Below are 23,426 nucleotides of genomic sequence, written 5' to 3'. Positions count from 1 at the left end.
TTCATCTCCATTCAGCTGATGTGTCTCATACACTCTATTAGTCCCCTGTCACACATGCTGCATTATGAACACAAATTACCTAAGATAGCCTCCATCAAAGGTAACGAACAGACCTTCCTGCCAGTAAACAGTGTGAGTCCTTTTGACTCGGAACGTGCTGCAGCGGTTCCTTTGGGTGCCTGTGAAGCTGTAGATGGTCACCTTTTTGTTTCTTGTCTTCGTGTTCTTCTTGTTTTCAAAGAGCTGAAACAACCAGAAAAGCATGAAAATTGTGCTGAAATTTCTCGTAAGGATGTGAGTTTTGCCTGTTTTAATCAGGCAAGAAAGTAATTTCTTTTTCACAGGTGCTGTTGTACCTTTTCCAGTAAAAGTGACTTCTGCTCATATAAAATTTTGTGATGGAATGGAAATACATGTGGTAAAATTGATTTTTCCACAGTGGAAATATTTTTCATGCCACTCAAAAAAGAACAATTTCATATCAGTGCATAAAACTAATTCTATAACTGTGACATTTGCTGTATTTATTCTACATTCACAAAAGTCTTATAAACCTAAAGCACTAAATGTTCTAGTGAATGATGAAGTCTGCCCTCAATGCAGAGAGTTAACTTTTCCACCTGTTTTAGTGGGAGGAAGATGGCTCTTCTCCAAGACACTTCAAACCAGCAAAATGTATTTCTGTTTTAAAACCAAGAAGTTAATCTGCAGGACTCCGCTGGACTCATTGCTCCAACATTTATTTGCCTGCAGACAGGTCTGACGCCTGGCATCCTTTCCACTCCCTTCATGAGGACTGGATGAAGCCCCTAGGAAAGGTGCTCTAGGATTATGTAGTGCCCAGGAGGATGTAAGCAAGGGGTTGCCAAGACAGCCCATTAAAAGAGGTAAAGTTATTAAATGGCTTGAGAAGCCTGGAATACAGAGGACGTTCCAAAAACAGGTATCATGTTTTCCATGTTTTGCACATCACTGACAGACCACAGTTTAATGGAGAGCTGCTAAGAAGATACCAGAACAGTACTATAAATATTTTGCAGATATTTATTACAGTTTCAGATAGAAACTGCTGCAAACACATCTGCAACAACATCAAAATTCACTGAGCTCTCAGAAGCTTAATGTCACTTATTGCACTTGCACTAATGGGGTGCCTCATTAAGGCAACAGTCATGTAATTTTCTTCCCATTTAAACCCATAGAGATTCAGATATTTGCCTTTGCTGGAGCTATTCCAGATCTCCTCTGGCAAAGGCGTGAGGGAGTCTGCCCTGGTGGAATGGTCATGGACAAGAGCCACAGGCAGAACTCCAATTACTTGTAATTGGAAGATGCTGGAGGAACTGAGACCTTCCAGGGGATCACGTTATAAAGAGGCTGTGAAGAACTCAACTTTTCTCCCCCAGTGCCAATGTGTCATTCTCAATGACACCTACTGCAAAAACAGAATCAGACTTTCAGTGCAGAGCCTCGTCTCTCCCATTTTACTCAAATAATGGTACTGAAGTCTGTGTCAGAAGCGAGCGGGATGTGAAGAGACATCCCACTCACACTGAACCCCTTCAGCTGTCTGCTTTTGTTTGCAGACAGACACAGTAACCTACCTGGAGGTCCATCTCTGCCAGGCTAATTAACATCCGGGCTATGAACCTTTGCCAAAAGCCAACGGGGACAAAACTCATCTTGAAGACCCTCTGGACCGTGTTTGCGGTCTGGTGGCAGAGCCCGTGGATATCTAACGCTGGCTTGGTAGGAAGCAGATGTGGGAGGAGGTAGCTGAAACACATCAAGTTCAACAGCTCAGATTCTAGCTACAGCTTTTAACAGTGAGTACATTGTTAGCAGATAATAGGGCGATTCAGTCTCCAAAGAGATTTTTAATGGCACAGCCTACTGCATATAAAAAAGCTTTTAGACTAAAATGCTGCAGCAATACATGGAGAAATTAATTTACACTATGAAAGCAAGCAGAGGCAAAACAGACATTACATAATTCAGCCAGGGCTATTGGAAAGGGCTAAAATTGATGTAATGAGCATTTGTATACTCACAAATTAAATGCATTAAAATATAAGAGTCATTAGAACAGCTGTGATGTTGAGACTCATTTTTTTGGTACTATTCTGCCCTGGTAGTAAGCAGGGAATTAAGAGCTGTGGAACAGGAGATCAGTGCAAAAACAAACTCCAGCAGCTCAGGTTCTGGAAGCCCAGAAGTGGGAGGAAAGGAGTTTCAGGCTGCAGGGACTGGGCTGCTCTGCCTCAACCCAGCCCCAGAATGAAAGCACCTCATGGGTCAGCATGACAGGGATTCCTGCAGCTCCATCCTGCAGCTCCATCCTGCAGCTGATGGATCCCTGTCACATCCCTGACAAACCTCCAGAGCAAGTGCTCACTTTGCCAGGCTATTGCCAGCAGAGAAATCACTTGTCTAGCTCAGATTCGTCTGCAATCAGATTGCTAGGTACTTTGCCCAAGTGTGAAGGAGACTTGATGTTATCTGTGCCTGACCAGTCAGCAGTAGCAGAGTTATACTGGTGTAGGGGACCACAATGTTTTCAAATTATTTTCAGATTTCCCAGTAATCCCAGAATATTCATTTGTCCTGATCTTTCATATTTGAGAAGTTAAACGTCCTGGAACACTGCAGCTGTTTTGAAAACCATGAGCTTATGGCTTTCAAAACTTGCCAGTAAATCTCCTGTCAGTGATACTCTTCTGTACCAAACACATCCCAGGACACCTGTACAATCTAAAATGTTATTTGCTTATAAGCAAACACACTGCTGTTTTATCAGTGCTGGGCCTGAGAAAATGCGTTGGCATCTGGGGCTCATCGTTGATGGGCACAACGACAGCAACAAGGCACATGGCCAAGAGACCTGACCAAAATAACACTGGCAGAGACTCAACACAACCAGAACTAATGCTGGGTCAGAATCCACTGCTTTAAAGCCTCTCATGTTTTCTCTCTAGCAGCTGCAGGATTCTGTAAAATCTGAAATATCAGCTCAGAAAAAACGGCCATCATTAGACAACAGCTCTCTCCATGAGTCACACGTGATGACATATTACATGATCAAATTATCTGTTCCATGAAACATCTGTGGAATGTAAAACTGGCAAAAGTTTCAATTATAAACTCCAGTAAGAATGGTCATGCTTTTAAGTGTATTTTAAGAAGCAGAACACAGTTAAGTTACATGCACCTTAGGCAGAAAAGCAGAGTGCAACAAACTAAAACTTCTTGCTCTATAAACGTAGTGGATGCATCATCAGACAGCCAATAAATTTTCTCCAGCACATCCAAGAAAAGGTCTAGGAGTATAAGAAGGGCCAATGAGGCCCTTCTGGGCCACAACTATCTAGTGGATTATAACACAGATGGTGATTCTACGCTCTTGAAGAACAGCCAATGCAAATTTTGAAAATATGTGAAACATGCCCCCATCTACCCTTTCAGAACAAAAACTGGCAGCTGCTTTCTCTACTGACTGCACAGAAACCCTATCTGGCAATCTAGACAATAATTGCAGCAGCACAGTAACAAATAACTGCTCTGTGTCTGGCTAGTACATTAAATTAATCCAACCTGCTATAGCTACAGCCCGTCAGTGGGAAGAATATTCTGCTAATGTGGCTTGGATTGCTCAGAAAAACATTGGGCAGGCCATGAAAAAGCCGTTTCCTTGCTCCCAAGGCACAGACAATATAATTGCCCTGGTGAAAAATGGCAGATAGCGACAAGGAGTCCAAAAGGCATTTTGGACTGAGCAGAAACATTGCTGCTTTATCTGTGTTAAGCCTGAGAAAATTTGTTGGCATCCGGGACTGGATAAGTGACAGACATAATGACAGCACAGAGAATGCTGCACTTGTGCTGGCATTCAGAGCTCCCCAGAGGCTCAGGGCGATGCAGCCGCGCTGTCCTGCAAGGGCAAGGAAGTGAAATGCAAATGCCACATCAAAAGTGCAACACAGCTCTGGTCTCACCGCTAGCCCAACAACAGGGCTGTCGCCAAGCAGATGGGAGAGAGAAAAATTGCAGGGAACTCTGCCCAGAGGAAAAGGGACTGGGGGGCAGAGGGGAGGAGGACTCATTAACATTTAAAGAGAATGAGGTTTCTTAGACCATTTCTAGGAAAACTATTGATCAACACCTATTGAGGTTAAAAATCAAGTAAATCACATTGTTGCTGCAGCTATGCTTTCCCAATTTCACCAGGAATAAAATGCTGCTGCTTTCAGGGCTGACACAAGTATTAATTACTCAAAGTTTTCTGCTACACTGAAGCGAGAATCCTTCACTGGAAACAGGCAATTTCAGCCCATCTATATTTCAGGCCTGGCAGCTGTGGCCTCACATCCTCTCCCAGCCGCAGCTGCGCCGGCTGAGCCCCTACAGCTTCCACCTGCTCGTGGCCACATCCCCAGCGGTGTCTCTGCCCCTCTGGGCTGGTGGCTGAGCCTGTCACAGCCTCAATGCACCCACTGGACAAAGACTGCTCTGGGAAAGCTTTCACACGGGCTGGTTTGGCCCAGAGGATGCTCAGTTCAGGAAACACAGCCCCAAGGGATGGGTGTGTTCCATGACACTGCTGAATGCCCTCAGATATCTTCTCAACCTGTCAAGACAACCACTTAAGAGTGGCAAAGCCTGTTAATATACACTGACTAAATGGCCATTCTTCTCCAAGCTGAATAAATCTCTCTCATTATCAACATACCTGTTATTGGCCACAGGCAGGGCAATCTCAAACTTGGCCAAGAACTGGAAGTACTGCTCTTCAGTCTGCTCGGTGAAACCTGTCCCAACCAGCAGCATCCTGAGGTCCTCTGCTCTGATGACTCCATTCTTAGCTACAGACTTGGAGCTCTTGATGTTGAAAATCCTCTGTAGACACTCTGAGAGCCAGACAGGGTCAAGGAAGTAGAGGTTCCTCAGGCCATGGCTCGTGTCTGGGAAGTGCAGCAGTGTCCCTGTTTCTATGAGAAAATTAATGGCTGCAAAAAAGTAAAGAACTGGGGGTTAGCAATAGACCAGGAAACCATGTAAGACTATGAGGCAGTTTGTGCAGTTTTATGCATTCCAGATACATCCAGCATGCAGCCAAGCTAAGAGAGTAACATCTATCTGAGGAGTGCTGCTATCTGACACTCCACTTGTAAAACCCATATCTCACTTCTTCACAGCCAGTATTTCTGTTCCCATGACACCTCCCCTTCACCCTCCTCCTGCCATCCTCACAAGGCAAGGCTCTCTCTGCCTCCTGCAGAGCAAGGCCTCCATAAAGATCACAAATTTGGGGTCCTACAGAGAAGCCAGACTTGAAACTATGGCAATCCTGACTCTACACAGACTAGAAATGAGACACAGCTTGTTAAAAAAAAAAAACAAAAAAAAAACCCCACACTAAATTAAATCAGTAACCTCAGACAACCTTAGAAAATTCCCAGTCCTGTCCCCAAAGTTCCACTACTAATTTTATATCTTACCAATTTCCAAAGTCACTTCTGGTGTAATTTGCATTTACTATTTGTGGAATGTTTCAATTGGACATACATATTAATTTCCAAGAAACTACTGGTCTGCTCTGACCTACCAGTTTGCAAGTCTTCATAGTCTTTGATATCATTTCCAGGTGTTTGCTCGATCATCAGCTCTATTTGTCTGTCTGTTAAATATTGCACATCATCATTCTGACTTCTTCTATGCTGTTCTGCAAGGACAGCTTCTTGGAGGCTGAGGTAACTCCTTGGTATCTGCAAGCCATGTGAGAAAACCAGCAGGATCAGGATCAGCCAGTAAGGTATGAACTGGCTGACATCTTCCTTCCACAGGGATCTTTTAGTGCTGTCTTCTCCCAGAGCCAGACTGCCATTTTAAATATTCACGTGGCTCCTGCATCAATCCCTTACTCTGTCAATAACTCCCAAAGCTCACCTCCCAAGCCTCCCAAAATCCCTGCTTTGGTAAGGATCACCAAGACAGTTCAGTTCTCACCAATCTCCCTGCAAGTTTCTGGGAGCAAATTGAGCTGCCAACATCCTTCATGTTGCAGGTGACGTGAAAAATCAGCTGCCGCAGTCCCTCGAGGCCTTCCAGAGTCTTACACGAGAGCTCACTGCAAAAGTCATGCAAGGGGAAGGTTATCAATCCTTATCAGCACACTGGCTTCCTTTCCAGGCTCACTTTCTCTTATCACTGACTTTAAATTTCCTGTGTCAGCTGAATGGGAGGAAGGCTGTCAGTGAGTATTTTTAGAATACTTTAGAGAAAACACACAGAGTCGCCTGGAAAAGATGTATCAGGCCACATCTGTATTAGCCCAACCTCTGCTCTGCTTGCTTCACTCCCTGCACTGCTGTCCCCCTGTGCACTGGGATGTCTGGGGACATCCCTGGCAGCCAGACCAAAATCATCCCCCTCTGTCCCTCCTGAGCCACACACATCCTGCAAGGGGCTGTGGGGAGGAGGAAAGTTCTGTGCCCCAGCAGCCTCTGGAGTCAAGTTCAGTCCTCCCTGCCCCAGATCAAAGAGGCAGGATGATGACTACCAGACACCTTTTCCACCCTCATTCCGGTCCTTGATCAGCTGGATCCTGCAATCTGGGAATTGATGCTTAAATCCTAAAAGCTGGCCTTCATTATCTCTTCAACAGCTAAAAACCTGCTCTCTTCAACTCCTACTAGTTTTAAGCTTTTTGTGGGCTGGAAAAGAACAGCTCTGTTCCACTTTCCCCAACAAAGGGTCTTTCTAACTGATCCTACACATGTTCCCATGGCAGACAGAAAATCCTTCTTTAATGAAAATATGCTTTATCTTAAACCTCAGCCCTGCATGGTGCTGGGAAGTGTGCAGCTCACTGGGATGCTGGTTGACCCTGACCACTTACAGAAGCACCCAGGGTCACCCACAGAAGGATTTCACTCCTCCAGCCCCAGAGCTTAATACCATGCTTATTCCAGGTGGATGATGGGGTGTGGAGAGGCACAGGAGGAAGGAGGTCTTAAATCAGGCTAGGAAAAAATGCAAGGGAAAAGGAAGGTGAAGAGAAATGTTCAGGATGCCTGTCAGGGTGAAAGAAAGTTCCCTTGAGAAAGAATGATCGAGATTGTGTTGTGATGCTCTGAAGTGACAGCAAAAGAGGCTTGAGGTGACACAAACAAAGTTTTCTCCTTCTCATGGTGAGTCTTTGAGCCTCACAGTGGGCCCCTGGTGCTTCTTCTAATGGGGAAGAGCTGGCTGGGATGCCTGACAGTGCCTGCAGAGCAGTGTGTGGGAGGTCAGCTGATGCCTTTGCCAGGCAGCAGATGGGGAGTGCTGGGGACATCACAGTGCCCTTCCTCACTTGCCAGCTGCCACCTGCTCTTGCCCCAGGCAGTTACTTTTACATTGTTTGGTGCCAGCCTGCTGCATCCACGTTCACCTCCTGGCTCACAGGCACACTCTGTTCCAAGCTGGAGCAGCCTCCTCTTCCCAAGGGCATTCTCTTGGAGCAGTGTCAGACACTGTGTGGCCTGAGTGACACACACCTCCCAGGCAGCCCCAGCCCTCTGTTGTGACACCTGGAGATGGATGGGACAGGTTTGGACTGCCAGGGGCTCAGGGGACTGACCCCTCCTTGCTCAGCCACGTGAGCCATGTTTCCATGTCAGGTACCACCCACAGCCTCCCCTCAGCAATGGCCCTGGCACCCTCCCTGTGACAGTCACGCTCTCACAGCATTAATTAGTCAATCTGCACCTTCTCTCCTTGTGACTAATGTGTCACCATTGAACAGGGAGAAACCTGAGTGAAGGGGAAGCAGTAAACAGGCTGGTCAAGGTCATGACTTTAGAGCTTCCAGCTCTCAGACTCATCATCAACCCCCTGAGCAACACTGACCTTCTCTCCCATTATAATATATTATCTCAGTCAAAAATAGATGAAATGCAATGCTGACGAGTCTCTAAATTGGTTCCGTTGCCAAGGAGATCAAGTATCTCAAAATCACTAAAATGTCATAAAACAAAGAGTAAGTGACTGAACTTCACAAAGGCACAAGTACTCACTGCAGGTGCTTGAAGGTGATATCTGGGAAGCCAGTTGCTCTGGATCCAGAGGGAGAGCGACACAGAGCCAGGACATAGGCCCTCAGGGTTGCTATCCTCTCCACACGGAATTTCGTTTCAATCAAATCAAGGTGTGTTCCTACCACCAGCACCACGGAGTTTGGAGCCTTGGCCTGCAAGAGAAAACACCGGCAGTGATCTCATCCAGATTACATCAGTGAGGACAGGTGAAAAGTGTAGTATTTAAGAGGAGGGAGTCATACATATTAATAAAATGGAATACATATGCATATTTATAGAATAAAGGCAACCTGTCATGGCAGCTTGACAACAGCTACGAGTGATCTGGGTATTACAGAAGTTCTGCAGAGCATGGCTCAATCATCTGCTGCTACTGCAGAGCAGGAGACTGTCCCTTTGGGTTTTTACATCATGGTTTAACACAAAGGGAGTTGCTGTGAGTCAGTAAAATGAAGGGAACCATGTCTGCCCAAAGTTAACTTAACCTGCAGCCAGAAGATCTGACATCCTGAAAAAGGCTGATCTGGAATGGATACCTGGGGAAGTCACACAAACTTTTTCACTGGAGGTACATAGCGAGATGAGATAAACTTCTAGAAAAGTCTCAATCTACTTAATCCTGAATCAGAGCAAAGGAATTGATTTAGTGATCTTGTGGTTTCTTCCAACCCTTCCATGAGTGTTTTACGACCCTGGAAGGTATCCAGATCTCAGGGAAAATGTTGCCAAATACAATGGGATTGCACAGGGATTAAGCAGGGATCATTTGCCCATCCAAATGACTTTGACCACAGAAGAATACTCAGAGGCAGAAAGATTTCCTTCTTTGCAGACATCCATTTCCCTCCTGTGATGCCCACTGAACTCTCCCAACCTGAGTGACACCGAACAAGCCCAGGAGTGGTGGCTGCACCAAGCCACACCAAAGGGCCCCCTGGCCCAGTATGGAGCCAGCCCCCTGGCTGCTGCTGGAGGCTGATGGAGAGCACAGGCACAGGGCAGGATGGAAAGATGTTCCCTGGTGTGTTCTCCCAGTACTCAGTAGCCTGCAGCTCACTGACTTCCTCAGCACAAGGGAGTATCTCAGAATTAACTGATGGAGTTTTCATTCACCAGTTTGTCTTTCCAATTTCTGGTAACCCCAGCACACTTTATTTCCAGCAAATTCTATAGGTTAGCCATCCAGTGTGTTTAAGATACTTCCCATTGTTCGCTTCAAACTACAATTTCACTTGTTCTCTCCCAATTCTATTGTAAAGGATCACGAACAAAGACTCTTTTATGGTTTTCTCCTTTCCCCATCATGCCTACATAAAGCTCTGTGCACTTTTCCCTTCTTTTAACCATCATGATCATATTTCTGTGCATTTTTCCTGATGTTACTATGTGCTTGCTGTAATGTATTAAGGACACAACATGCGTTTTTGAAATATAATAATTTTCCTTTCAGCTTTGTTACCTGGTTTGGGTTTTTGATTGCTGCTGACCATTAATATTTTGATAATTACAAGATGTTTGTTTTTCGAGAGGCACACATTTTTGTGCATTTAATGTTAAAATAATTATCAAATCATAAAGAGTTACAGGCAATTATGAACATGGTGTTGGAAAAATCAATCCACAGCAATTAATCAGCTGTGAGTCTAAATGAGAGCTGTTTTGGAAATACCCTCCAGCTTACCTGAATCTAAAGTGTTAAAAAATATAACCTCAAGACTAATGTGCGTCTAACCCACACAAGAAAGAAAATGCTTCAAACCCCCCTTGGAGCACAGTGTGGTCAAACACTAATTCCAAAATAAGTATGTTCAGCCTTACTTAGCAAGGGTTTATAAATCAGCTTTTGTTTCGTTCTCTGCTGTGTGTGAGGGAGAACAAAGCAAATGATAAATTTAAACCATTAAATATAGCGATACGCCTACAGCGTAATGGAAAATGAATTCCAAATGCTGTGCAAAATTCATAGCTTGGGGAGCTTTTAAAAGCAGAGCAAAAAGAATCTGCAATATCACATATCTGTGTGCTGAGCTGCTACTTGATAAATAGATATCCCAGAGCCCACCAGTGACTTCTTACCTCAATGTTCAGCAACCAGAACTGTAAGTTTGCCACAGCTTCTTCCCCCAGTGCCAAGTTCCAGACCACTATGTACAATGCTTTGTCTGTGAAGAAACACTGATTGACTGTAGACATGCTTGCTGGGCCTCCAATATCCCAGACATTGAACTCCACTGAATCAACCTACTTAGACAAAGAGAAGTGTTCAAATCAAACCGTGGCAGTAAATCACTGGGAGATAATAGCTGAAGTATAAACCTACGCCTGCATAATGTATGACACAAGAAGGGGTTCAATGTCCTAATTGTGCCTCCAGGAAAGATAAATCAACAAGCAATTGTTAAGCATGGCTACCACTTCCCCACAGGAAATCAAGACTAATTACTTGCTGCTAAAACGATAGAGGTGCCCTTGATGCTGGTAAAACTCCAGTTAATGCTGTGGATTCTCCAGTCCAAACAAGGATCTCATTCTGAGCCCTTCATTTCCCTGCATCTGTAATAAAAACTGTTTCATCCTTGCCTGTGCCATACTCCACAAGACCACTGAAGCTGCTTATCTGCCACTGCTGTGGGGAACAGGAAACCCCTGCTGAAATCACTTCCACTGAGCTCAGACCGAGCTGAGCCAAGCAGAAGGGAGATGCTCAGGAGATGGGAAGCTTCACAGGCCTTCCATAAGCACCTCCTACATGTTGCTCCCAGGCTTCTGACGTCTGTGCCACGCCAGAGATGGGCCAGAATCACAGTTGCTGTGAATCAGACTCACTGATTTCTGGGGGAATGCTTAAATGGAGGCCTCTCCAGTTCTGGCTCTCTTCCCAGTATCCCTGCACCCATTCCTCTGTGCAGCCCCATGACAGCAGTAAGAGGGAGCCTGGCTCTCTGCTTCAATGCTATTCAGGCTCCCAGCTGCAAGCAGGAAGTACCTGCACACCTGGGAAGTTCTGTCCCTAAATCACTTGGCCCTGGAGAGTCAAAAACCCTGAGACTGAACACAAAACCAAACCCTCCTCCAGCCACCATCCTCAGAGCATCACATAACACCCAGTGGGCTCTGTTCAGGGGACTGGGGCCAGGTCCTGACTGATCCCACGTGGAAGTTACCCTATGAGATTTCAGCCAGGAGCTCAGTATCTCAGCAGGGCTCTGATTCTATGCAATCTGTGTGAAGTCTCCCAAAAACAGCTGGAAGAACTTCCATATTGTTGAAACCAAGCTCTAACCAGGACAAGGACTGCTTTGTTCATCCAAAAGACCTTCAGCTGTGAGTGTGTGTGTGGACAGACAGACTCGGAGATAGGGATAAAAGCCTGTTCATTGTCTTGATTCCACTCCAGGTCCCTGGTGCTGTCTACACTTTTATTCAATTACTCTTCAACACAAAATGCACAAATCCCTTCTCCCACCAAATTCTACCCTTCAAGGAGTCAGCCTGTGTTGCTCTTTTCTTTCTGTCTCTAGCCTTGCACTCTTTGCTGTGGAACAGCTGAACACAGCAGGCTCCTCTCCCCTTTCCAAAACAGTCTGGTGGTCATTGCTCTCATCTGGGAAAGGGGAGTGATGTGTTTGCCACCCCTCAGCTCTGACAAGACCTCAGGATGAATTCTGCAACCTCTAATCCCTGGGCTACTCTGCAGGCAGTGGACAGGGCCACCTACAAATGCTTGGATTAAATCAGCTCTCCAAATGAGTTCAGTATGACACACTCCATGAATGAGCCACCTGAGATCTGGGTGTTTAAGATATGCCTTAGACATCCCTGCATCACACCTTCTACCCTTATCCCTCACCTAGGACAGGTCTGGTACCAACAAAGTCCAGCTTTAGGTACTGATGTCCCAAATGAAAGCACAAGCTGCTGCAGAGAAGGTGACTTAAAGCACGCTGTCAAAATTAGTGTCTGCTTGAGGCAGGAGAGCCAGAATTTCAGCCTAGCCAACACACAGCTCTCTTCAGAATACAGTCAGGAAAACAGAACTGCCCTCTAGTACCAGCTGGAAACAAAACAGAATTGCAACGGGTCTAAAACCACATCCTACTGGCGAGGCAATGGAAACTGCTCTTTGCAAAAGGACAATTTCAAATTTCAGCCCGCACGGACCCCGCAGGGCTCCCACATCCCACCAGTCCTGCAGATCTCCGACCGCTTTTCACCTTTGCCTTGTGCCCCACGGGCTTGGGGAGCTCCCACTTGGTTGTGCGGATGGTGGCATCGCTGTGCATCATCTGGGGCACCTTCCCTGTCTGCAGGATCTCCACCAGCGTGGACTTGCCCTGCCGGGGGGGGCCGATGACGATCATCTTCATCAGCTTGCACTTCTCGGCGCGCCGCAGCTGCGCCCGTAAATACGCCAGCACCGTCTTGGGGCCTGCGAGCGGCACAGAACGGGGTGGGCACTGCAGCCACCAGCACCCAGGCACAGAACGTGGTGGGCACTGCAGCCACCAGCACCCAGGGACAGAATGGGGTGGGCACTGCAGCCACCAGCACCCAGGCACAGAACGGGGTGGGCACTGCAGCCACTAGCACCCAGACACAGAACGGGGTGGGCACTGCAGCCACTAGCACCCAGGCACAGAACGTGGTGGGCACTGCAGCCACCAGCACCCAGGCACAGCACCGACCCCACCCCACACACACACACCGTGCCTGTCAACTCATGCTTCCCCTGCGGTCTGGCTGTGGGCTGAGAATAAACAAAGAAACCTCCAGCACACAGACCTGAGACAGAGACCCCAGGAAAAGGTCACTGCTCGGAGGCTCCACAATGGAGCACTGTAAGGAGAAACAAATGCTGGGGCTCCTGTGCTTCAGAAGCTGAAAGGAAACATAAAATACTAATTCAGTATTGGAAAATACTCAGTTTTTCCCTCTGCTTTTATGTTTCCAGTTAAAGTGAGATTGAGGTTTCAACAGTATACTGCTGGAGCAGGAATAATTCCTAATAACTTTGCTCCCACAGGATTTTCTGATTAAAATGCAAAAAAGAAAAAAAAAAGAAAAAGAGACAGCACTGTAATAGATCCAAAAACCTAGCAGTTCACAATAAAGTCACTTCAATGGGACTGTGACTGCTCATCCTAAACACTTCAGTCTTTAGAGAGACCATCTAAATATCCTAAAATATCCACATTCAGGAAGCAAGCCACAGAATTTATGCATACTGCAAATGAAACACTGCATTTATAAGTCATAATTTTAAATTGTGATCTGCCTTAAATTGACCATTACAGCCAGAGCTTAGCACTGATAATCAAATTTGTAAATACGAGTAGGTTTCCCTGTGCAATTCCAGTTAACCCCATGAGGGCTCAGGCATTCACTCTCTGTTCCTGCTCTTGACCATTAAAAGGAAGAGATTTTATTGCACATTCAATCAATTTAATAAAGAATACACAGTATTGGCCTTACCCTCTTTTCTGATCTCTGCAGGAACATTACTGATATTTAGTTCCTCGATATCCAGCTGCCAGAGATTAGCCAGCTGTCCAAGTTCTGGAGGAAGCTCTCGGATACCAGGGTTACTGTACAAAAACAAATAAATCTACCAACAACCAGGCTTTGTGTGTAAGTAGCTGCTCTCACGGACTCTCAGATTACACTATTCTATCCTTGCAGAAATCTTCCATTAACATTTTAATAAGACTACTCAGCACTTTAATAGCAATTTCCATCCTAAAAGTGATGTATAACCTCAATTTATCCTCTGAGGCAGACAAATGCAATCATCTTTGCTGGATAGTTGAGGAAATAAAGGCAAAAATGATGAGTTATTGAATGTAGCACTACAGAAACTGACAGCAGAAAGCCAGAATGAACTAGAGGCACATTAGATTCCCAGGCCTGTGTTCAAAGCATTAGATCATCTTCCCTAACTCAAAAGACCAGCCTCCTCCTTATCTAAAGCAAACCATGGGCACAGCTCTAACAAGGGGCTGACTATTTCCAGCTTTCTGACTTCAAAAGTGCTGGACATCAGGGGTGGGGCTCCACAGAAGACTGGTCACTAAAACAACATGGAAATAACACTGCAAAGATTTTCCAGGACATGGACTTACTTTCCTAAATAAAGCTCTGTTAAACCTTTCAGGAGGCAAACAGACTGTGGGACAGAGTCCAGCTGATTGTCATTCAGATAAAGAACCTCCAGAGAATCGCTCAGAAATGCTGGAAACTCCAAAAAAGGACCTGGAACGAGACAGGAAACAAAATGCACCTTTTAAAAAAGAAACAACAAAACAGGCATCAAGGCTCTGAACCAAGAGCTTCACCTGAACTTTGTGGGCAGGACATGAGGTCATGTCCATTGGCAGGAGCCACCAGCAAGCAAGAGCAGAAAAGCAAATGGCTGTCAGTGACAATGAAACACCAATGTTCACATCTCAACGTCCTAAAGTCACAGTGCTAGAAGGTGACAGTGTCCAGGACTTATGGGGTGCTGAGGGAGGAACTCCAAGCCTGCCAAAACAGCTCTGGGGATGAGTGGTAACACCCTGTGGACTGCCCCTATTGCAGCCTAACAGCTGGCACTGAGAGAGCATCCCATGGGCACAACTGGGTCTCAAAATGGCACTGAAAGGCCACACCCACTTCTCAATGTGTTTTTTTTTTCCATATTACCTGAGAAAAGCCAGTCAGAATTTATGTTCAGGCCCCCATGCTGCATCCCACAGTAATTTATGGTGGATCAAAGTCAGTAACAACAGGGAAGAAAACCCAAACTGGAGATGAGAGACTGATCTATGCTGTCTCTAAAACATGTTGGTGTTTGTTCCTCTGTTTTATTTTAGATAGAAGGACTCAGGGAACTTCCTCCATGCCTGAGGAGCATCTTGTGTATTTTGAGAGAAACCAAAGCAGTAAGAGCATCAACTGCATGGCTGAGTTGCTGCTGCTGGAGAGGTTCAAACAAAGGGAAGTTCTTCAAGTCCCAAAGAGCACCAATTCACTCCAGAAATGGCACCTGGGATAGCAGCACAAAAAGCTGCCATGGACTGTGTTGCTGTATTGAGGGTGTCACATTTACCTACCAAAGAGCATCCTGAAATGAAGGAAAACCAGGCAGGTTTTGAGTCTGAATAGGAAAATACAACCAGCACCATCTGCTGCCTCTATGGTCAATCAAAGCAACTCCCTGAGATGCAAGACTCTTCCTTCCTGAGAGATGGGACAGTTCCACTTCCACCAAAATCTTTCTTTACAAAGAAGACGTGAGGAACTGTAATTAGACTTAGTCAAAAAGAGGAAAAAAAAACTGGAAGAGGTTTTCTCAGGAGAAAACTCCCCAGTTCTTATAATAACACCACTTGCAGCCTGAGCTGTGATCAGAAAAGGAGCAAGATGAGAGTCCCACAGTCTGCAGGGGTGTTTCATATACCTGACAGGACTGCCTGGTGTGGGCAGTGTCACAGTCTGCCTTTTGAGTTTTCAAATTAAAAAATCATCTTTGGGATTATTTTAGGAGAACAGCAGGCTTATTCATGGATACAACTCACTTCCTTTCTGGCTCATCGCTGGACTTAAACTTTGCATTGTTGCTCTTCAGTAGGTACCTGGGCACAGACAGATTTAGCCCTCTTGGACATGTAGGAGCAAACTCCTAAAATAGCAGCAATACTCTGAATTCACCAAAGAGTCCCAGGTGGAAAGGAGTGTACTATATTGGAAGCAAGCTCGAGGTGTTTATGAATTGTAATTATTTATTCATGAGTTATTTATGATTTCTCTGGCTTCAGCTCAAATTTTCTTTTAGAGAACTGTAGAAAAATTAAAAAAAATCCCATCTTGAAAATGTATTTTTGGACGAATAAACGCTACCAACATGCATGTGCAAGAAGTTATTCTGAGACTTATCAATCAAGTATTGCAAGCACCATAAATTATTCTCTTTAAATAACCTAGACTTCAGTAAACAGCTTTGTTGGTAAATCATATGAAAACCTGTCCACCCCCATCTCACCAGGAGACTTCTGTGAGCAGCTGATGTACTCCAGCTCCTGTTTTCTCTTGATGTTTAAATTCTTGGCCACATCCTCTCGTCTCACCAAGCTACACTTGGCACAGGAACAGAGAGAGAAGGATGAGCTGGCTTTGCTCTGTCTCTGTGGCTGCTCATCCATGGCACCAGCCAGGTGGGCTACTCTGTGCCCCCTGCTACCTGAGGCCACCTGAGGCATCTCCAGATTGCACCAGGGTGCAAAGTGGCTGTTCAAATGTCACTGACGCAGAGCCCATCCTCTTCTGCTTTCTGCAGGGGGTTATGCTGTGTCTGTATCACATAGAGATATTCATTAGGACAGCAATTCCCTTTTAGAGCTGGTTTCAGCTGCCTTCACCTGCTGCTCCTGCCCTTTTCTCCTCTCTGGGAAACGCTGTTGCAGCACTTCACAGCAAAGCTCTGAGGATATGTCAGACTCCACAGATCCATAAGGTTCAGACTCCTTTTCCAGTTGTTCCATAGTCCAACAATGTCACAGCATTTCTATTTCCATTTCCTGCCTGTGAAACAGCACAGACCAAACTCTTCTCCCCCTCGAGGGGCAACACACCTCACTCAGCACAGCAGCCTCCACTGCCATGGACAGGAAAATGAGGCAGGATCAGCCTGGCCAGAGGTCCAGGTAGAGCCTCTGCCTCCCAGAGCAGCCAGCTGGAGGTGAGGATCTGCAGCCTGAACCTGCAGCTATGGCTGCACATGGTTCATTTACCAATTTCACCTCAGGCACAGTTTTCAGGGGAACTGAGGGAAGGATTTGCTGCAGGAGGGCCTCTTCCTCCCACCAGCAGTCGAGGGCTGCTGGGATGTGATGCTGGCTCTGTCTCACTCTGTGACTGGCAAGGAATGCTTAGAGCCAGGCATTCTGCAGGCAGCCAGAATGAGAAAACTCCCCAAGTGCTTTAAAATAAAACAACAAACAAAAGAAATGCAGATGAATCCCACAGAGAGCAGGAAGCAGTGCAGTATCTTCTGATATCCCTTTGTTCTCTCTGGGATTTCACGTGCATTTCATCAGCTCTGCCCCAAACTGAGGGTACAAATCACAGGCAGGGGAAAATGTGCCATTTACAAAGCATCAAAAACAATCCTAAGAGTCAAAGGGATAATTATGGATTAATTTCCTTTCAATATGCCACTTAATGCTCTGGCTAAAAGGCATAATCTTCATGAAGGAGCAAAAGAAACAGGTTTCACTCCATCTTTCTATATTGGTGGGATCAACCAGCTGCATAATTTCTTTAGAAACATTTTATCTGAACATATTTCCTCTTAATGAAATGTAGTTGCACTTTAAATTGCAGAGGACTCTACTCTGCTTTTCCTCCAGCCAAACTGCAGATTCCTGCTCACCTGGCATTGCCTTACCTGCCTCGGGGCCACCACGCACCCTGTTCTTTGTGGTGAAAAAGGGGATCCTCTTCGTTTTAAACCCCTCATCACTCCTGTGGGTCAAAGAAAACAAGGACTCATGGGGAAAAGATCTCGGAAAGGTGCTGAGCTACATGGGGAAGAGCCTGACCATGCTCACAGCTCTCACACGATCCCACCTGCTCTGGAGAGATGGGATTGAAACCTGCTGTGCAATCAGACTTCCACTTGTCCAGCCCTGTGGTTTTCTCCTGGCAAATCAACAGAGCTCCTCAAGGCAGTGCTCCCAGCTCCCAGGGCAGGAGCACTTGACCCCTGGCTTTATGGGTGTCAGGGTTAAGTGGTTGTCAAACAGCAAATTGAAGGAGTTTCACCAGAAGCGCTGGAGAACCGACCTGCTGCCACTGCCCGCCTTCCCCAGGAGTCAAGGAGAACATGACCAACCAGCATGACTTTGGAAATGCACTGGGACATTCAAAAAGTGGTAATTTGTCTTTTGCAAGTGGCACAGAAACTCCTAAGGACTCCAAAAACTATGTTGGACAGGCACCCAAATGAGAAGATATCAGCATGACACAATTCAGTGCAATTTTGGACATGATAAAGGACCTTTAACTCTCTATGTTAAACATCCCTACTGGAATTTCTAAACAGAAGAACATCACTCATTTACTGGATGAGCTTATTAACATCAGTCTTAGAATCACAGAATTCTTTAGGATGGAAATCTTCTCTATGAACTTGCAGCTGGTTATACTCCATTTAAAAAACAAAGACTTTTCATTTTTTCCATAACAATACTCCCACACGAACTAATAACTGCAGTCCAGCCAGATGGTTTATGGTTAAGACATGATCCCCACAAACTTGTATTTGTAGTGATGAACCACACACTGGGCTGAAGAAATTCCTACATGCTCAGAAATTAAAATGCCATTATCAATAATCTATCCACTTAATAAATGATACAGTGTGTTAAATGCCCAAAGAATTCAGCAAAGGATAATTCATCACTGTCACAGACACACAATATATTTGGGGACATGGTATGTGGGTATCAATGCCTTCTATGCAGGTGATTAATTCTCTCCTGACACCCTTTGTGTTACACAAGGGATTGGGTTTGCTATTATTTCTTCAGCTTTTGTTTTCTTAGCCAAATCTTGAAAGCAACACTTACTTCCCAAGCTGGTTTTTTGAAAGATCCAGCGACTTAAGTTGTTTGCAATTCCACTTATCCTGCGAAGGCAATGTAACTAACTGATTTCCCAGCAGCTTCAGGGACACCAAAGCCTAGGAGAGGAATAGCCTGGAGTTAGGGAGCACCAAACACACAGAAAGAGCTTTTTAAGCATGGCTATTAAATAACAGAAACATGAAGAAAGTACATCTTATTCATCAGAACATCCTGTCCATGCTGCCCAGCATGCAAACATTTCCTCCCTGTCCCCAGCAAGTTCTGCACTGCTCACTCCAGGGAGATTATTGCTCCACTTGCTGACAGATGCACTTGGAAACAGCCCATGCAGGAGGACATCTTACTTCTTAGTGAGGAAACCTTTCCAAGTGGAAAAGAACACTCTGATTTACCAACACAGGATGCCACGTAGGGACTACAAATATATGTCATAAATGTGTGTGTCTGTACAGAGTGGGCTTACACCTGCAGTACATGCACAAAATCGAGGCGCAGAACATGAACCACTTCACACAAGGAAAAGTTCCGATTGCTTTTTTATGACATCTCTATTAAAATGGACAGGATTTGTATTCACTTTCTGAGATTTATACAAGTTACACTTCTCCTTTTTTTTTCTCCTCTGAGCAGAGACAAAAATTTTAAGAACAAGTGAAACTTGACTGATACCATACAGTTAACACCATAGAGATAGGACTCAGCTGGAAATAACAAGTTAAACATAAGATCTCCTTTGAATTTAACTGAAATATAAAAGAAAAAAATGCAGTTCCCATTCAGCTTTGTAAACTTTATGCTCTTCCATCTGCCCTTAATAATGCTGAGGCTCAAATGATCATTTTCGTTTGGCTGAAAATCCAATTTTCCACTGAAAAACAGTGTTGTCTGTAGAGTTTCCAACCAGGTTTATCCAGCAAGTCCCCCCACCATGAAAAACTGAGATAAAGCAGAATGTCAGCTGAATTATCTCCTGCCAGAAGTACAGCAATATTAATGAATTATACCCCATGGAAATCATGTTTTACCAGCAGAGACTTCAGCGTCAAGTGTGTTAAATGTTTTATGTGCTCCACGTTAATATAAAAGGTTCATGCCCCTTTTCATCAAGCAGGATTAACAGGGTCTCACAAAGCAGTTTGTTGGCTTCCTCCCCTTTTTTTAAGATTGGAAAAATATGAGGTGTTCATGTGACATAAGTGATGGACAACCAGCAGTGGCTGGAATGGGAATTACTGTGCACAACGCTCCCTCTAGTGATGGAGAGGGGCGGAACTGGGCTTTGCTGGCATCCGGGGAAGGTGAAGGGAATACAAAGCTGCAGACAGAGTGAGCCACCGAAAGGAGAGGGAAAACTGTGAAACTGAAAACTGACAGCCAATGCTTTTGCCATCATTCGTGCTCCCCTGGAAGGAGGGCCCAGGCTGTCCTTGGCTCTCGGTGTGGGGCTCTCTCCAAGTGTCAGCATGGGGCTGTGCAAGGACAATGCCTCAGACTTCTCCCCCAAACACCACCCCTGGGCAGGGGGAGGGAGCAGAGGGAGGCTGCATATCTCGGAATTAGCACAAACTGTGCTCTGTGGGCTCTAACTGGGGTGTTTCTTTTTCAGTCACTGTGTCTGTGTGCCCCCAGACACTGACCAAGGCCACTCTCCAGGGAGCTGAGAGCCTGGGCACCTTCTCTCCAGTGGTTCTGTGCATGGGGGGAGAATTAGTGACTGTCAGCTGGCTGTGGTTCTTCATGACTGAAACTCTGGAGATCTCTAATCCTTTTAATTGCCTCTTCTCTCTAATTTTCCATTTTTACTGCTTTTCAGTGTGAGAACAGGGGCCTCCAGAAGGGACACAAGAGCAGTGGCAGACAAGCTTCCTTCACAGCTGCTATCACAGCATGCAAAAGGGTGTGAGATGACATTTGAGTGAAGGGATTGCAGCATCCAGATTAAGGTGCCTCAGTCAGGCCATGATGTGGAAAAGCTGACCAGAGTCTTATCGAGTAACTCCACCCAGAGGGGGCCAGGTGTCTTCAGGAGAAGCAAAATAGGAAGAAGAAAACTAGTCTAAAGAACTAAGACATGGCTTGGTTGGCTCCTTTAGAAGGAAACAGCCAAGAAAGCTGGAAGGTTTCTGTTTCTCTCAACACCACGTTTCTGGAATACACATGGTATTAAGGACTGAGCTGGTCCCAGTCTTGAAGTTCCTCTGCAAACGATGCAAAGGCCAGTGATCAACTACACTACACTGCAGCTACAGTGACAAATGGCTGTGCCATGACATGTGCTTTCAAGTCACAGGCCTCCTCTGCTGTCTGCTTTTCCCAGGGAGAAAGCAGTTCACTGCTGTTCCTACACAAAAATAATACATTATCTGTAGGAATACTTCACTTCCCATTTCTCCCCCTTCCCACATCTGCTTCTGGAGAGGGCTGGAGCATGAGCACAGCATGTGCACCCACAGCAATTCTACAATTGTTCACCCACAGCAACTCTACAATCAAGGAGTAGCCCAAGCCAGGGGTTCCTCCAGGCATGGGGTTTTACCTTCAATTGCTCACCACACTCTGGCCCTCAGGGCACTGAAAATGCGTGGCATTTATTTCTTTTATTAATAAAATGCTGAAGAGATACAGATAAAAACTGACACTATTTAGGGCAGCCAAGGCTCACTAACTTTGAGAACATCAGCAAAGATTGTGCTGAGATCTCTCCCTTGGCACTCTCTGAGCAGCAGCACCCAAGAATTGTACCCTGGAAGCACCACCTAGTGTTTAATATCTGCCATGGTGGCTCCCACCCCCTGGGATGGTTCTCAAAGCATTCAGAGAAACCAAGTTTTGGAGACAATGGTCCATAGGATTTGTTCTGTTTCAGGAGAAATGCCAATTGGAAACAAACGGCCACCAGAGAGCAAAACCAAATGTGCAGAGATCACTGGAAAGAACTGAGGGAACTCAACCCTCTTGTTCCAGCAGGAGTAAAAGGCACCTTTGCAGCAGATCCTGAGATCAGGACTGGACATGGATATGAACCATCGCTTCTGCATCCTTCCTACAGAGGCCAGTAGGAAAAAACATGGAACTTCTTCACACAGATTTACCTCTGTTTCTCTCTCCACAAGCCCGAGTTTCACAATCTTGCAGGGAAGCTTGGAGGAAACCCCAAGTTCTGCTTAGTTTCACATCACCACTATGTGAAAGCAGAAATTCTGAAGAATTTTGACAGAAACCCATGGATCTGTGGTGTCCACAGGAAAGAATTATTTAATCTACAGCCTTTGAGATTACAGAGGTCCCAGGTAGCACTGTTTAGGCTATTCAAACATGTTATTTTCAGCACAGAAAGACTAACTCCTAATTACACAACACTTTTTTCAAGAAAATGCACAACTATTTGCGAGTGCACTTGAGTATATCAATATTTCAATGGCTGGAGCTTGGAGCTACAATGCAGGGCTTGTCTTCCAAATTGTGCTCCCAAATTCTGCAAACCACAGACATCCAGAGAGTTCTCAGAAGTTCTGTGTCAGAAACTAGATATATCTTACTGGATGAGGGCCTGAATGTGGTGATTCAGGGGGTGACAGCTAGTTCAAACCAGCACATAGGCTCCTACCTTACCCAGGCAGCCAGTTTCAGGTCTGAGTCTGTATTAGGAAAAATAATGTGAGAACTATGAAGAAATGACACTTACTTCAAGCTGGAAGAGTCCTGCTGGAACTTCTTTCAGTGAATTCTCAGAAAAATCCACTTCTCTCAGGTGATTTTTCCAGAACACAGTCAATGCATCAGGTAGGAATTCCAGTGCGTTTCTAGAAGCTTTACAACATTTCTGGAAAACATAAAAAGCCCCACACTTACAGAGCAGGAATTAGCTCTTTAAATAATGTGTTAGATCAGCTGTCAAATGTCAAAAGCTTTAATAAATTAATTCTAGGTGGTTTCTTTAGACACCTTAATCTAGATAAACTATTTGGCATGCAGACACATAGGCTTGATAAGGAGATGCACTCAACTGCTGGTCAAATTCCTTGGTGGGCAAAAATATTCCAAAAACTATTTTGAAAATCACCCACCCCCATTTGCTTTTCAACCACAAACAAACATTTCCCCAAAGGATACTGTTCCCTTGCTGCCCCTGTAAAAATGAGGAATAAAGTCACTGTGATGGTTGTGGATACAGATGTCCTAGTTTGCCATGGGTTTGGGCAAAGCTACTTCTGGTGAAAGTTGGGTGTTTTGTAAAATGATCCTAACAATACTTCTGCTCAGTGGAACTACAGAGAAATTTAATAAATCCATGTAAGACACATTTCTAAAACTTCTCCACCAATGCCATCAACATGGTGAGAACAGTGTGGAACCTCAGAAAGATTGGATCTGAAACCCATCAACCAAATTTGGTTTATGGGGCAGGGGCACTCCTACAGAACAGCCTTTTAAGCCTCTGACAGCTTTTTAAGCATCACAGTCAATTTTTTTTTTTCTTTTTGCATAGTTTCAACAGTTTTTTTCAGCCTCTACCTCTGTTAGGGCAGTTCAACTTACCAGGGGACAGGCCCAGGGATCTGGAAACACTTTCAGCTGATTTCTGGAAACATTCAGGATGTTTAGGGACTTGAAGCAGTATAGAAAAACGGTTGGAAGTTCCACCAACCTGTTGTCAGAGATGTCAAACTCCTGCAGCTTCCTTAAGCCAATCCAATTAGTTGCTGGAAAACATGAAACATTGTGG

The 23,426-nt window shown here is 45.2% G+C and overlaps 1 protein-coding gene across 7 annotated transcripts in view; it reads right to left on the bottom strand.

Moving 5' to 3' along the window:
• Window positions 1–23,426, bottom strand: part of LRRK1 (leucine rich repeat kinase 1) — a 74,930-nt gene that overhangs the window by 20,763 nt on the left and 30,741 nt on the right. For all 7 annotated transcript variants that reach the window (XM_085588957.1, XM_085588958.1, XM_021552572.4 and 4 more), the window contains 14 exons: window positions 23,240–23,403; window positions 22,386–22,523; window positions 18,683–18,795; window positions 17,500–17,576; window positions 14,195–14,324; window positions 13,548–13,660; window positions 12,290–12,504; window positions 10,152–10,316; window positions 8,055–8,227; window positions 6,004–6,124; window positions 5,603–5,762; window positions 4,727–5,003; window positions 1,605–1,776; window positions 80–243 (listed from right to left, as the gene is read on the bottom strand). In XM_085588957.1, the coding sequence (XP_085445083.1) occupies window positions 80–243; window positions 1,605–1,776; window positions 4,727–5,003; window positions 5,603–5,762; window positions 6,004–6,124; window positions 8,055–8,227; window positions 10,152–10,316; window positions 12,290–12,504; window positions 13,548–13,660; window positions 14,195–14,324; window positions 17,500–17,576; window positions 18,683–18,795; window positions 22,386–22,523; window positions 23,240–23,403 (2,182 nt within the window). The remainder of the gene's footprint in view (window positions 1–79; window positions 244–1,604; window positions 1,777–4,726; window positions 5,004–5,602; window positions 5,763–6,003; window positions 6,125–8,054; window positions 8,228–10,151; window positions 10,317–12,289; window positions 12,505–13,547; window positions 13,661–14,194; window positions 14,325–17,499; window positions 17,577–18,682; window positions 18,796–22,385; window positions 22,524–23,239; window positions 23,404–23,426) is intronic.

This window comes from Lonchura striata, chromosome 10, assembly GCF_050655825.1.
Source record: "Lonchura striata isolate lonStrDom1 chromosome 10, ASM5065582v1, whole genome shotgun sequence".
In the NCBI taxonomy this organism is placed as follows: Eukaryota; Metazoa; Chordata; class Aves; order Passeriformes; family Estrildidae; genus Lonchura; species Lonchura striata.
Note: the sequence above shows the minus strand (reverse complement) of the source record. Positions and strands in the feature narration are given on the sequence as shown.